The sequence below is a fragment of the Gigantopelta aegis genome, chromosome 11 (genome assembly GCF_016097555.1).
Source record: "Gigantopelta aegis isolate Gae_Host chromosome 11, Gae_host_genome, whole genome shotgun sequence".
Taxonomy (NCBI): domain Eukaryota; kingdom Metazoa; phylum Mollusca; class Gastropoda; order Neomphalida; family Peltospiridae; genus Gigantopelta; species Gigantopelta aegis.
In genome coordinates, this window is record NC_054709.1 from 25,324,725 (window position 1) to 25,341,846 (window position 17,122).

Below are 17,122 nucleotides of genomic sequence, written 5' to 3' on the forward strand. Positions count from 1 at the left end.
TTCAGTTACGGGTATTATAGAATCCCCGTAACACCGTGGTATGTGCATTCCTGTCTGTGGGATGGTAGATATAAAAGATCGCTTGCTACTAATGGAAAACAAGTTGTGGGTTTCCCATTCTAAGACTATATGTGAAAATTACCAAATGTTTGACATCCAGTAGCCGATGATTAATAAATCATTATGCTCTAGTGGTGTCGTTAAACAAAACATTAAAAAAAAAAATTAAGTGTTAGAGGAAACCTATTACATTTTTCCATCAGCAACAAGAGCTCTTTTAGGGCTTCACCACAGGGCTACGTCCTGCCTGGATCTGGGGCACTAAGACAATCAAAACTAGCTGCCTGTGAACGCTACCATATAGGCGTTAATACGCTTTGGAGTAGTTTTGGCCATTGTGCATGTTCGACCCCAGATTTTTCGGCCCCTGTCAATTTCGGCCCCATAACCATAGACGTTTCGGCCCCACCCCAAGTTCCAAGGCAGAAGCAATGTTGCTGGCGTTATCTAACGAGTGTTTGTCCAACTTGATAAAACACTTACAGATTGGTGCCATTTGTTTCGCAGTTGACAATTCCGTTTTCAGGGGGCAGTAAACTTCGACAAACTGTGAAAAACAACAACACACAATAAATGACAACTGACATATTACTATCAAAACTGAAAATGAAAAAAGTTCAGGTAGAAAAGAAAATGCAGATGGGGTAAGAAGAAAATAAAAAGCAGAAAGTGCTATCATATGGAATAACCATAGGCGTACGGGCTCCCATTTCTGTAGAGGGGGTAGGCTGCTTTTTTGCCTGAATTAAACGATAATGCCTCAATGAGATATCAATAGTTATTCATATTAGCATTACTACCAAACAGCTATATAGGGTTGCAAACGAATCGCTACGCAGTTTTATATGGATTACAACTAATTTTGAGGATAGAATGATGGAAATAAATGTTAAAAAGGTGTCAGGTTAGCATATTTTTTCTGAATATCTGTATAAAATTTTCCTGAATTTGATGTTTTGCTCCAGAACTGGAGGGGGGTGGGGGGGGGGGGGGGTGAAGGGGGCAGACCCCCAGCCCCTGTCTCGTACGCTTATGGGATTAGCGAGACAAGTAAGATAGCGATTACTTGTTCGAGTTTCTTTTGATAATATTAATATTATGGTGGGCGTCCTAAATTTTGAATTAGGAATTGGTTACCTTATTTGCCACCCTTAATTCTCCAAATGGTATATAATAAAAAATACCTCGACTTGACGAATTCGTGGCGAGTTGTTCTCCTGTAAAAACAACAAACATATAAGGAGTTTTAATTTGACCATTTAGAGGATTTTCTGCCTTTACTAGAACAGTGTAAAACTTTAATTTTGAGTTTAATGTAAAATACGTACCCGTCTTCATTGTTGATAAGGCTGGTAGGTACTGGGTTCGGATCCCAGCCGAGGCATGGGATTTTTAATCCAGATACCGACTCCAAACCCTGAGTGAGTGCTCCGCAAGGCTCAATGGGTAGGTGTAAACCACTTGCACCGACCAGTGATCCATAACTGGTTCAACAAAGGCTATGGTTTGTGTTATCCTGTCTGTGGGAAGCGCAAATAAAAGATCCCTTGCTGCCTGTCGTAAAAAGAGTAGCCTATGTGGCGACAGCGGGTTTCCTCTAAAACACAGTGTCAGAATGACCATATGTTTGGCGTCCAATAGCCGATGATAAGATAAAAAAGCAATGTGCTCCAGTGGCGTCGTTAAATAAAACAAACTTTACTTTTTTCATTGTTGATAAGATGCGAGACGTAGCCCAGTAGTAAATCGCTCGCTGGATGGTTTGGGATCGATCCCTATCGGTGGGCTCATTGAGTTATTTCTCGTTTCAGCCAGTGCACCAGGACTAGTATATAAAAGGCCGTGATATGTGCTATCCTGTTTGTGGGATGGTGTATATTAAAAATCCAAAGGTGCTACTAATGAAAAAATATAGCGGGTTTCCTCTCTAAGATTGTATCTGGTAGCCGATGATTATTTAATCAATATGCTCCAGTGGTGTCGTTAAACAAAAAACAAAAACAAAAACCATTGTTAAAAACACAATACAGTTATTTAGAAGAAAACAAATGTGTATATGGGAATTGTGCGAGACAGTGGGTGATTAGTTAGAAAAGTTTGGTTTGTTTGTTACTAGAGCACATCGATTTATTAATCATCGGCTATTGGATGTCAAACATTTGGTAATTTTGACATATAGTCTTAGAAAGGAAACCCGCCACATTTTTCATTAGTAACAAGGGATCTTTTATATGCACTATCCCACAGACAGGATACGACATACCACAATCTTATTAGTGACACAATCAATCAATCAATCAATCAATTATTTTACAAGTCCAAAAATACCTAAGTACAAAAAGCGGCATTCTCCAGCAATAGCAGACTTAGGAGACACTGTGCACCAAAACTGGTATATGATAGGTCATGGTATGTGCTATCCTATCTGTGGGTAATGTATATAAAATATTTCTTGCTACTAATGGAAACATTTAGCGGGTTTCCTCTCAAAGACTATATGTCAAAATTACCAAATGTTTGACATATAATAGCCGATAATTTAGTAAATCAATGTGCTCAAGTGGTGTCGTTAAACAAAACAAAACTGTTGTAAAATAAGTCAAACAATATCATACAGAAAATAAAAGTTATAAATAATAATAAATTAAAAACACAAATAAAACATATTAAAACATACATACATATTCAGTGAAACCCCACGTAACGACCACCCCGGTATTAAGATCACTCTGCTATTAAGACCACTGTTTTAAAGACCGGAATATTTCCTTATTATTTTTTTTATAGGTAAAACTATCCCGATATTAAGACCACCCCGCGAGATATATATATATATATATATATATATATATATATATATATATATATATATATATATATATATATATATATATAATAATTATAAACACACAAAAACACATCAAACAACAACAAATAAACTAGCACACAAAAAACCCAAAACCCGTTGAAAAATTATATAATTATGCCAAACCACAGTAATATAAAGAGCTGTGGGGAAAAGTTAAATTGAATACAAAAATCAAGGTAAGTAAAACAAACACAAAACAAAACGTGCAGTCAACAAACATGGTGAAAATAATAAATTACCCAAGCTAGAAGAACAGCCTATCAAGTTGATGCGGAGGGATATGTGGTTGTGCCACGCCAGAGGATTAATCCGCACGTGCCTAGCAACATGGTGACAGTCCAATCTGGTCGTGCGGATCGTGGTTGAGTCTACGTTTGCACGGAAGAACTAAAACGAAGAATTTACGTTTAGTAAAATAATTACAGGAACGTGCGATCTACTTGTTTGTGTTAATATCAATGGAAGTGAAGTCATATCAACTGACAAACCTGTTTACCTGAGTAACAATGCGTGCACTTACACATACACACATACACATACACAAACACGCATGCACACACATACACATACACGCATGCACACACATACACGCATGCATACATATACATACACATACACAGACACAGACAGACGCAGAAACACACAAACACATACACACATATAGTATCATAGAGATACATACACACAGACAGACACATACTCACACACACACACACACACACACACACATACATGCACAAATACACGCATGTACACACACGCACGCATGTACACACACACACACACGCACACACACACACACATGCGCAAACACATGCACACATAAACACATAAACATACATACTAAAACCACAATAGAACATAGATTCAGAAAATACATATTTTTATACGTAAGACAAGCGAAGTGGGTAAAATATTTAGCAAGGTGTCGGACATGGTAATCGTGTTTTGTTATTGAATTATACGTTTCAGAGAATAGGTTTCTCACACTGTCGCTCGCTCGCATTTGTACAAACGTACGCACCAGGTAAAGCACTCGCCTGATGCGCGGTGTGGCTAGGATCGATCCCAGTCGGTGGTCCCATAGGGCTATTTCGCTTTCCTGCCAGTTTTCCACAACTAGTGTAACAAAGGCCGTAGTATGTATTATCCTGTTTGTGGGATGGTGCATTTAAAATATCCCTTGCTGCTAATCAAAAAAGAGGAGCCCATGGAGTGGCGGCAGCGGGTTTCCTCTCAATATATGTGTGGTCCTTAACCATATGTCCGACGCCATATAACCGTGAAATAAAAATGTGTTTAGTGCGTCGTTTAATAAAACATTTCCTTCCTTCCTTGAAAAAATTAGCTACAATCTTTTGGAACTTTTAGCAGGTGAATTTCCATGTCACCTGATAGGTTTAAAAAATAGACTGCTTTTCGCAGGCCGATATTTCGAGCCCTGCGGATGTCCCGCCCCCAATGATTAGTAAACCCAAGGTATCGTTAAATACAAACAAATATGTAATTAATATACTCTGTCAAAAAAGAAACGCATAGGCGAAATATTCATGGAATTATCTCTTTAATACAAAGTGGCATAATTTCGTTATTTATGATCGTATCACAGTGAAATTTAAGATGAGTAGGTGACAATGTTCTGGCTATAGACTGACGGCAGTGGAGGCGTTTTCGTCACCAAACAGCGTCGTACGAGGGCACTAAAATCAGTACATTGTGTGGCCACTAGCAGCAGCAATCGCTGCCTTGACATAGACTGAATGAGTCTCTGAATCCGGGCACGTGGAATCCCAGCCCATTCTTCCTGCAGTGCATGTGACAGCTGGGGAAGCGTCTGAGGCTTCGGGTTACGCTGGCGTACACGTCTGTCCAGTTCGTCCCATAGATGTTCAATGGGGTTGAGATCTGGCGATCTTGATGGCCATGGCAGCACATTAATGTTCTCAAAATGTAGGAAATCCATTGTTACACGTAACGTATGCGGCCTGGTATTGTCCCGCTGAAACAGTTCTCTCTATCGATCCAAAATGGGAAGCATGTGACGGCGAAGAATTTCATACCGGTAGCGTACAGCTGCCAGGTTGCCTTGTACGAACACAAGTTCACTTCTGCCGGTCTATGAGATGGCTCCCCACATCATGACACTCCCTCCACCGAATCTGTCAACTTTGGCGACGCAGTGTTGGCAACACTTTCATTACGGCGTCTGTAAACACGTTGTCGTCCATAACGTCGCTACAGAAGGAAACGTGACTCGTCGCTGAACCATACTCGCCGCCAGTTTCCCAAATTCCACCCCTGTACATTTGTGCACCAGCGAACACGTAAATGTCGACGTTGACGTCGCAAGACGGGGCCAACATACGGTCTCCTAGCCCGTAAACCAGCTTACCGAAGTCGGTTCCGAATGGTTTGTGCAGACACCCTTCTCAAACCAGGTATGCGTCCAGCAATGTTCGTTGCTGTGGCAGTTCGGTGACGCGAGTGCAGAACCCGGATGTAGCGATCTTGTGCTGCAGTTATACGAGGTCTTCCACTTCTGGGCCGGTCTTCAGCTTATGGAAACTGCTGGTACCTGTCCCAGATACGTGAAATAGTGCTCTGATGGACGTTCCTGTGGCGTGCGACTGCTGACTGCGATTCACCTAACTGGAGGCGGCCTATTGCAATGTTTCGATTCGGCAGGCTTAGTCTTGGCATCTTGTAACTCGTCTACGACGAAATGGAAATGAGGCATCATTGCGAGCATTGAAGCTTTAAATACCCATCACTACCCCAATCTTTTCCCCGAGTTTTACGTGCATTCGCCAAAATCTGACCATTTCACGCCGATTTCCTGCAATTGTCGCACAGCGTGCCACAACGTGCGTTAAATTTGTTTTAGGGTGCATTTGGGCATGCTGTCCCATTCCAGGAACATTAACAAACATGGTCATTCAGCAACATTGTACAAAAAACACGATATTTTGTAAAATCAAACACTTTTCTTCTTTCCCTATCACCTAGGCGTTTATTTTTTGACAGAGTATATATAACATGTTTCATGTCATATGTCACTATTGTTAAAGATACTTTTCGTGCTGGGGTGTGGTTAAAGGGACATACCCTAGTTTCAACCTGTGAAAATTAACACTAAGTTTAGTTATTTTACAAACGTGTAACACATTTGGATGAAGTTACAATTGAGTGAAACACGAGTCTGTGACTTTAAAATGGTGAAATACCCTCTAAATATAGACTAAAACTCGACTCTATAACAGTTACTTCTCAGACGCACGTGCGTTTTTAAAAATATGAGAAATCCATTTTGTGATATTAAAAACACCAGGATGACCAAAAACACTTCGAATGTACGGAAATGGATAATCTAAGCAATAAAATCTAAGTAATATATGATTTTAGTTATCAAAAACGGCTCCAATAGTCAAAAATATGCCTTAGTGTTTTAAAACTAGGGTATGTCCCTTTAAACATCAAATCTATTTTAATCTATTATATCGTTAAAGACTTCGATTAACAGATTTACAGGCATTGTGTTAGTTGACGTTCAAATTTAATCTGCCAAGTCTTCATAAAGAAAAGAGCATTAATTCAATGACAAACTTCAACCCACATAAAGTTAATAATCTTAATACTCTTAGGTCTTTGATTCTCCCACGAATGTCTTGTCGACCAAGGACACAAGCAATAGTTATATTTAATATATATATATATATATAAGAACCGCTCGGATTTATTTTGAAGGAATTAAAATTACCATATATCTGAAATTCCTGATTAAACAATGTGCCGGAATGTGTGTGTGTGTGTGTGAGAGAGAGAGAGAGAGAGAGAGAGAGAGAGAGAGAGAGAGAGAGAGAGAGAGAGAGAGAGAGAGAGAGAGAGAGAGGGGGGCGTGAGAGAGAGAGAGAGAGAAGAGAGAGAGAGAGAGAGAGGTGGGGGGCGGGTTCCAGATAGCATAGAGCTTGACGGATGACAGTGACTAAGAGGCATGAAGAGGAGAGAGACTAGAGAGATAGAGAGGAGAGAGAGAGTAGAGCGATAGAGACGCTCTAGGGAAGAGAGAGACAGAGAGAGATAGCGTGACAGAGAGAAAGTGACACAGCAGACAGAGACAGAGAAATGCTGTGACAGACAGAGAGATAGAAGAGAGAGGAGAGAGAGGGGTGAGAGAGAGAGAGAGCTCGATAGAGAGAGATAGAGACAGAGAGAGAGAGAAAGAGTCGACAGATAAACGAGCATAGAGAAGAGAGCAGAGAGATGAGAGAGAGAGAGAGAGAGCACAGAGAGAGAGACCAGAGTGAGTGAAATTCCCCAGGACTTAGACACAGAGACAGAGTGAGAGATATAGTGAGAGAGAGAGAGAGAGAGCAGAGAGAGAGAGATAAAAGAGAGAAGAAGACGAGAGAGACAGAGACAGAGAGTCAAGATTAGATAGACAGATAACTCTTTAGAGAGAGAGATATATATCTATGTATATATATATTATATATAATAATTCCTTTATTTACATATTATATGTACTTCTTTTTAAAAAATATATTGTAATTTAAATATTCTGCACGCAATAACACTTGTCTAATGTAAAGCAGATGAGTATTAATGATTTCATTTCCTCATTTTCGTAATCTAGATCTGTTTTCATATATACAAATAATAACTTAATAATCTTTATAAACTTTAGAGTGTTTCACTTTTCTGTTAAGTGTATTGATAACGTAAACCAGGCTTACAGATATCTGACATCTTTGTAAGCTTTAGAGTGTTTCACTTTCTGTTAAGTGTATTGATAAACGTAAACCAGGCTTAGATAGAGAGCTTAGAGATAGAGAGACTTTCTGTAAGTGTATGATAACGTAAACCAGGCAGATATCTGAGATAGAGTGTTTTCACTTTCTGTTAACAGTATTGATAACGTAAACACTTACAGAATCTGACATCTTTATACAGAGTGTTTTCACTTTCTGTTAAGGTATTGATAACGTAAACCAGGCTTACAGATATAGACATCTTTATAGAGAGAGAGTGTTTCACTTTCTGTTAAGTGTATTGATAACGTAAACCAGCTTACAGATAGAGAAAGAGTAAGAGGGAGAACTGTTTAGAGATACCTATATTGCCAGACGTCTAACTCAATAACAAATAACATCTAATTTGCATACGGTTTGATGAACTAAAGGTCGATATGTCTTTAATACAGCAGAGCTGAATCTAATATGAGAAAAGTAAATTCAACAGACAAATTAAATTATTTCATAGAAAAACATCGACAAAAGAAAAAACCCAGTAAAATAATGAAGAAGGAAAACTAATGCAATATACGTTTAACGACACCTCAGCACATTTAGACTACTGTACACTACAGCTATTTTTTAAGTCTAAACTGCTATTTCGAAATTCGAAGGAGCAACAATTCTTTGTATATGGGGCGGGACGTAGCTCAGTGGTACAGCGCTCGTCTGATGCGCGATCGATCTAGGATCGGTTCCCGTCGGTGGGCCCATTGGGCTATTTCTCGTTTCAGCCAGTGCTCCACAACTGGTGTAACAAAGGCCGTGGTATGTACTATCCTGTCTGTGAGATAGTGCATATAAAAGATCCCTTGCTGCTAATCGAGGTGTAGCCCATGAATTGGCGACAGCGGGTTTCCTCTCTCATTATCTGTGTGTGGTCCTTAACCATATGCCCGACGCCATATAACCGTAAATAAAATGAGTTGAGTGCGTCGTTAAATAAAACATTTCCTTCCTTCTTCTTTGTATATGGACTTTCACATAGACAGGAATGCACACAACCAGGACAGAACATACCACTGGCTTTGGTACACGAGGCAGAGGAAGAGTAGGGAAGGGAACAAGACGGACGGAATGACCGAGAAGGGAAGGGAAGAAAAAAAGAGGGAAGGGTAAGGAATAGAATGGAACAGGAGTGGAAGAAAGGGATGGGTAAGTAATGAAGGGAAGTATAAGGATGGATAGGGAAGGGAACACCAGGGAAGGGTAGGGAAGGGAATGGAATGAGAGGGGAAGAAAGGAAAAGGTAGGTAATGAAGGGAAGAATAGGGAAAGGAAGTAAAGAGCAGGGAGGAGTAGGGAAGGGAATGGAATGGAAGGGGGAGAAAGGGATGGGTACGTAATGAAGGGAAGAATAGGGAAGGGAAGTAAAGACCAGGGAGGGGTAGGGAAGGGAATGGAAGAAAGGGATGGGTAAGTAATGAAGGGAAGAATAGGGAAGGGAAGGGAAGTAAAGACCAGGGAGGCGTAGGGAAGGGAATGGAATGGGAGGGGGAGAAGGGGAGGGTTAAGTAATGAAGGGAAGAATAGGGAAAGGAAGGGAAGTAAAGACCAGGGAGGCGTAGGGAAGGGAATGCAATGGGAGGGGGAGAAAGGGATGGGTAAGTAATGAAGGGAATGATAGGGAAGGGAAGTAAAGACCAGGGAGGGGTAGGGAAGGGAATGGAATGGGAATGGAAGAAAGGGATGGGTAAGTAATGAAGGGAAGAATAGGGAAGGGAAGGGAAGTAAAGACCAGGGAGGGGTAGGGAAGGGAATGGAATGGGAATGGAAGAAAGGGATGGGTAAGTAATGAAGGGAAGAATAGGGAAGGGAAGGGAAGTAAAGACCAGGGAGGGGTAGGTAAGGGAATGGAATGGGAATGGAAGAAAGGAATGGGTAAGTAATGAAGGGAAGAATAGGGAAGGGAAGTAAAGACCAGGGAGGGGTAGGGAAGGGAATGGAATGGGAATGGAAGAAAGGGATGGGTAAGTAATGAAGGGAAGAATAGGGAAGGGAAGGGAAGTAAAGACCAGGGAGGGGTAGGGAAGGGAATGGAATGGGAGGGGGAGAAGGGGATGGGTAAGTAATGAAGGGAAGAATAGGGAAAGGAAGGGAAGTAAAGACCAGGGAGGGGTAGGGAAGGGAATGTAATGGGAGGGAAAAAAAGGGAAGGGTAGGTAATGAAGAGAAGAATAAGGAAGGGAAACAACTACCAGGGAGGGGCAGGGAAGGGATGTGCTAGGATAGGATAGGAAAATGTAGAAGGAAAAGAAATAAAACGAAATTGTTTTCAGAAACCCACAGTCATAACGTATGCCACCTCTTTCTGGAGAGGGGCGTAGCCCAGTGGTAAAGTTTAAGTGCTCGCCTTATCATGATGTGCAGTCGGTCTGGGATTGAATCCCGTCGGTGGGCCCATTGGACTATTTCTCGTTGCAGCCTGTGCATCACGACTGGTATATCAAAGGCCGTGGTATGTACAATCCTCTATGTGGGATGGTGTATATAAAAGATCCCTTGCTACTAACATACAAACATGTAGCAGGTTTCCTCTCTAAGACTTATATATCAAAAATACCAAAAGCGCGTTGTCCTACAGTCCTAATCAAACTTATACCCCAACATGTTTGTACTTATTATATTTGATTAAAGGGACAGACCCTAGTTTTTAAGCACTACAGCATAATTTTCACTGTTAGAGCCGTTTATGATCACTGAAACCAAACATTACTTATATTTTATTGTTTAGATTATCCATTTCCGTACAATCGAAGTGTTTCTGGTCATCCTGGTGTTTCTAATATCACAAAATGCTTTTTTTTCGTATTTTTAAAAACGCATGTGCGTCTGAGAAGTAACGGTTATTCCAGTTTAGTCTATTTTTAAGCACATTTTAATGTCACAGACTCTTCTTTAACTCTATTGTCACTTTATTCAAATTAGATGCAGGTTTGTAGATTAACTAAACTTAGTGTCCATTTTTACGGGTTGAAACTAGGATCTGCGCCTTTAATGAAAATCCTGAAATGTAAACTTGAGAACGGAATTAGAATTATGGTGACCTATTTGGATATACAAATATCAGGCATAATAAACATATAAAAAATGTTGCCTTTTATTGATGAAAAAATCACACTTGGAATTATGGAACAGACTATAGATATGAAACTGATCGTGAATAACTGCACTTTAACACCTGCCATGAGTGTAGCAACCCAAGATGTCCCAATTAGCCAACATGTTGTGCAGTATAGTATTTTTCAAATTATCCGTGTAAACTGCTTGCGTGTGGATATTACATTGTCAATATGATAATTTTTTCCTATAAAAAAAAACCAGGAAGAAGTTTACCATGATTGTTATTTGTCAATAGAAAGAGAAAACAAAACTGTTTAGATATATCGATATTGCCAGACGTCTTAAGCCTAGCACACACGGCGCGTTTCATGTTTCGATCAACATTAACCGTAGACGTCCGAACGATTAAAGGGACATTCCTGAGTTTGCTGCAATTTTTAAGATGTTGTCGACTAACAGAGACTTTTTAGCGATTGTAATTACATATCAAATATTTTTTTCGGCATAAAATATTAGTGGCTGTATATTAAACGTGTTTCTGATCGTTCTAATATTTGTACTAGGTTAAATTTAATTTTATTTCCTCAAATATATTTTTTTCATACGAAATTATTTGAAGACAAAATCCAGTTTGGGCTTCTTACAAATATTAATACGACCAGAAACACATTGAATATACAGACACTGATATTCTAAACAAGAAAATTTAATCGTATAAATATTTTATTAGTTGGCAACATCTTACAATGCAGCGAACTCAAGAATCCTTTTAACGCACACGGCGAATGAGAGCATACGAAACACAACACAAGTAGCGCCCCAAAACTGTGACGTCACATGATCACAAAATTAAATTTTTATATCATGTGCCTCGCATTCGTTCGCTGATTGGTTTGTCGTCTACTGATGTTTCGCCACTAGTGAATTTTTGTTTAGCATGGAACGCGCACAGCGAGACACATTGGAGCTAAACATTAAAATCAAACAAGTTTGATTGTCGAAATACGTTTTCGCTAAACAGTTTTCGGCAACGAACAGGGCAAACAAAACCAACACAAAAATTTAATTAAAAAAAAAAAAAGAAAAAAAAAAGAAGCAAAAACAAGTTGGAGTATAATTTTGATTAGTACTTTAGTATGTTACCTCAGGTCTCACTACACAGTTGACCTCCGGGTGAGAGTTCATTCATCCACTATAGTTTTTAATTATGACATATGTTGTGGTTCACATATTCACTTCTAGTAATTGGGGAAGAATTAAAATATTTGTATGTTTAATGGTAAACCTTCTGGCTGGATTTTGCCCATGCTATTTTGTAATATTATGCATTGACTTTTTGGGTCATGGGTGTATAGCGGAAGAGACAGCCGGAGTAAATCGGTTAATGAACCACCTGTTCGGACCGGTACTACATCCAGATGCAGTTTAATAGCTAAATACTGAAACGGAAATGTTCTCAATTTTGGGAGTGATAATAAATGCTTATATAAAGTATGTTCGCAATGGTGCATATTGTCAGTGCCAACGAGAACCCGTTCTATTGCAAATCGTCATCTGAAGTTGGTAAATTTAACTTGCATTTCAATGACAGATGACATCTGTGTAGTGAGACCGCAGTATTACCTTCTCTAAAACACTGGTATCACTGTACGGGAACCAGTCGATCCCATCCATACTGAAAAGGACACGGAAAAGCGTAACGTAACTGTTGACATCATCGCCCTTGGTTACGACACCCACAATCCTCTGTGATTTATGAAAATCAACCTGAAAGAAACAAAAGGAAGGGAGGAAATGTTATGTTTAACGAAGCACTTAACGCATTGTATTTACGGTTATATGGCGTCCGACATATGGTTAAGGACCACACAGATATTGAAAGAGGAAACCCGCTGTCACTAATCTTTTCGATTAGCAGCAAGGGATATTTTATATGCACCATCCCACAGACAGGATAGCATATACTACGGCATTTGATGTACCAGTCGTGGTACACTGGCTAAACATATGGTTAAGGACCACACATAGATACTGAGAGAGGAAACCCGCTGTTGCCACTTCATGGGCTACTCTTTTCGATTAGCAGCAAGGTATATTTTACATGCACCATCCCACAGACAGGTCAGCACATGCCACGACCTTTGTTACACCAGTTGTGGAGCACTGGCTGGAACGAGAAATAGCCCAATCGGTCCACTGACGGGGGTCGATCCTAGACCGACCGTCGCGCATCAAGCGAACGCTTTACCACCGCAAAGGATTCGCTTTGTTGAAATCGGTTGGAAGGAAAAAATGGTATTAAATGGGAGAGGCGTATTTATTTATTTTCGTTTTGGGTGTTATTATTGTTGTTAGTATTAGACCACACAATACCAAAGCAGCTGTCACGAACTAACTATTTAACCTAGAAACAACAGATACCTGAATAAACTGCGAAACGTCGTCTTTGGCGGGTCTCCATACTTCAGGTGACGTCACTCCGGGCTTAACAACGGCATTGGACGGACCAAAACGAGGCGCGTTATCCCACACTGTCGATGACGTCAGCGACGCGTTGGTTATTTCACCGGGGGGCAGAAGCCAGGTGTCGCATGATGCTAAACACAAAAAACACAAAACAACAACAACAACAACAACAACAATAATAATAATAATAATAATAATAATAATAATAATAAACAAATAATAATAATCACAATAACAACAACAACAACAACAACAACAATAATAATAATAATAATAATAATAAAATAACGCCTTTAGAAGATAAATGATTTATTATTGCGTCTAAGACAACATGGTAATCACATTCATTAATGAAGTTTCATATTCTTTGTGAAGTATCAATAATGTCTCTTTGACTGAAAGAAAGAAAGAAAGAAAGAAATGTTTTATTTAACGACGCACTCAACACATTATTTTACGGTTATATGGCGTCAGACATATGGTTAAGGACCACACAAATTTTGAGAGGAAACCCGCTGTCGCCACTACATGGGCTACTCTTCCGATTAGCAGCAAGGGATCTTTTATTTGCGCTTCCTACAGGCAGGATAGCACAAACCATGGCCTTTGTTGAACCAGTTATGGATCACTGGTCGGTGCAAGTGGTTTACACCTACCCATTGAGCCTTGCGGAGCACTCACTCAGGGTTTGGAGTCGGTATCTGGATTAAAAATCCCATGCCTCGACTGGGATCCGAACCCAGTACCTACCAGCCTGTAGCTTTGACTGAAGTCTGCAAACATATTACACGAGCGTCATATAAAATTAAAGACTTCAGGACGTGGAATAACGATACTTTTTAACCTAAAGCATTACTATAACTACACCTCGCAGGGCTTCTAGATTATGGTATCCGCACCCCCATGGCTAGTGGAGGGCGGGACGTAGCCCAGTGGTAAAGCATTCGCTTTGATGCGCGGTCGGTCTGGGATCGATCCCCGTCGGTGGACCCATTTGGCTATTTCTTGTTCCAGCCAGTGCACTACGACTGGTATATCAAGGGCCGTGGTATGTGCTATCCTGCCTGTGGAATGGTGCATATAAAATACTCCTTGCTGCTAATCGAAAAGAGTAGCCCATGAAATGGCGACAGCGGGATTCCTCTCTCAATATCTCTGTGGTACTTAACCATATGTCCGACGCCATATAACCGTAAATAAAATGTGTTGAGTGCGTCGTTAAATAAACCATTTCCTTCCTTTCTTCCCATGGCTAGTGATATTCAATGTTGGGCTAGTAAATAACTACTATTGCCACGCCATACGGCTAGTGAAATTTGTTTTGTCAAATGTTGCAGTTAAGTCTTTTGTAATTATAAACATCCTGAACCACCCCCTCTCAACCCCCAATGTTAGTGTTTTAATTTATATCTCCCTTTTTAGGTGACATACCTGATTATTACTATTATTTAGTAAAATTGTATTAACTTGAAGTAAAGTAGGGCTAATGGATGTTTAATTGTGGCTAGTTGATTTTTGAAACATTTTAGAGGACCTGCGTCGTAAAATAAACATTGCGATTTTCAACTATGCTATTTATGCGTGTATCTCATTATTATTCAAACACGTTGTTCTGAGCAGGTATGTGGCACAGTGGTTTAATGACTGCCTTTAATAAATATAGTTTTCAAGTAAAACCCCCACCCCAAAAAAACAACAAAAAGAAAACAAACAAACAACAACAACAACAAAACAAACACACCCCAAAAACAACAAAAAACCCACCCCAAAAACAAACAAATTTGAATATAAAATTAATTTATTTGTGATCTTTTTAAATGTGAATAGTAAAACATGTACATATGATATATATCAAATATATATATATATATATATATATATATATATATAAAACAACTTAATAAACAATATTTCATTTCAAATTAAAACCATAAAAAACTAAGTGTTTTTGAATGTAGGATGGCATTCATCCGCGTTCTTACCCACGCATGACGGAAGCAGTTCTCCTGCATCCCATGATGTCATGTTCTCTTTGCATATCCGGGTCACAGCACGCTCCCCATTCTCAAACTGAAACCCCCTCTGACAGGTGACTCGACACACCCTGAATAATAATTATAATAATAACATCTAGTTTTTTTACACACCCGTTGGTGAGAACACCATGCATTATTTTTTATAACACATACCCTATTTACACATGTACGTGTGTTAACAATTTCAAGACATACGATTGGCTGCTCCTAGGTGATGACCAGGTCACCACTGCCATACATCCAACAAAACAACAACGCGATCGAAATCGATTACACTGTGATGTATAGTTAACCTGACAATCATTGTTCTCTGACGCGTAAGTCAGCTACAAGTGCAAAGGGTTGTAAATATGTTTTAGTCGAAAAAGATGTTAAAACTTTGCTTAAAACCTGGTTTTTCAGGATATGTAAAAAATAGAATAATACATTGCTGTCAGTTAGATACCATTTATCTCACAACTCGTTGTTTAAAAACGTATCAACACATACACATAACACATACAATATATGAACCAAGAATTAGAATGAGAGTAAGCATGACTGAAAACGATATAGAACATCGCACTCATTTTCAGGAATTGATAGGCGATTGTGACAGCTAATTTGATAATGAATTTAACTGTTTTACTAACAACGAAAATCACAAAATGTTGGGACATGAATCGTAGTTCATTTAAAAAACAACATAATGGTCAGAAAAAAAGAGGTATTGAGAATAATGAACATAAATACTGAACATCTGGCCACAAATGCGCATAAATAAACACAACTTAGATAGATTATTTGCCTAATTTTAATCAACATTAACTGATCAAAAATATCATAAATAGTAGTTAGAAATTAAAATATGAATATTATTTTATGTATTTATAAAAAAGGGTTATTTGAAAATATGTGAGTAAAAGTTGTAAATATGTACCCTCTCAACGTAGTGTTTGTCAAACATGAATTCAGTAGTCAGAAATTTAAAGTCACAGATTCTAGTTTTTAAACACTACAGCATATTTTTCACTATTAGAGGCGTTTATGTCACTGAAATCAATCATTACTTATATTTTATTGTTTGGATTATCCATTTTAGTACAACCGAAGTGTTTCTGGTCATTCTGGTCTTTTCAATACCACTAAAGCCATTTCTCATATTTTTAAAAAACGCACGTGCGTCTGAGAAGTAACGGTTATGGAGTCGAGTTCTAGTCTATTTAATTGTTTTTATATATACTCAGCGTCACTACTGAAGGGTCACTCATATTGTTAGTACTACACATGTTAACGATGCCCGTCCAACACACTAATTATGAAAGAAGGAATGTATAACCTTAGTGGATTTAAAAATGCGTCGTGGTTTTGCTGGCCCTGGTCTTTGTGCATAGGAAACGGCTCCACTCATTTGAAGTCTTGCCTCATCCACCCAATCACACTCTGACTGACATTAAAGTGCCTCGTGACTTCTCGTTGACTGTGTTTCAACCTGTATCCAACCTACTCCATTGCCCTTCTCCATATTAGTCAAAACACAACGCATTTTCAACTGAAGTGTGCGTAAATATGTGGATGGCAATCATGCACACTTTTATACCCATAGTGAGAACGCATTGCACGGGCACAACACACAGAAATTTCGGACATGGGTGCATTGAGACAACCCATTTGTTAGGGTGATAGTAGGTACATGTGTTTGCATACCTTTTACCATTTTGTTGTGGCCTTTAACAGGAAGTACCATTAATCATATTGAAATCCAAATGCTACTTAGGAAACCTTACTCTGGGCCTAATTCACGGAGGCCATACATGTGTTGGACAGGCATCGTTAACATGTGTAGTACTGACAGTATG

General features: G+C 39.2%; 1 protein-coding gene across 1 annotated transcript in view; it reads right to left on the reverse strand.

Annotated features, from left to right (window-relative positions):
• LOC121385113 (mucin-5AC-like) overlaps nt 1–17,122 on the reverse strand; it is a gene marked incomplete at its 5' end in the record, with an annotated part of 88,129 nt that overhangs the window by 12,890 nt on the left and 58,117 nt on the right. Inside the window, 6 exons of the mRNA XM_041515650.1 lie at nt 544–607; nt 1,245–1,277; nt 3,169–3,316; nt 12,406–12,549; nt 13,204–13,379; nt 15,231–15,352. Coding sequence (XP_041371584.1) covers nt 544–607; nt 1,245–1,277; nt 3,169–3,316; nt 12,406–12,549; nt 13,204–13,379; nt 15,231–15,352 — 687 coding nt within the window. The remainder of the gene's footprint in view (nt 1–543; nt 608–1,244; nt 1,278–3,168; nt 3,317–12,405; nt 12,550–13,203; nt 13,380–15,230; nt 15,353–17,122) is intronic.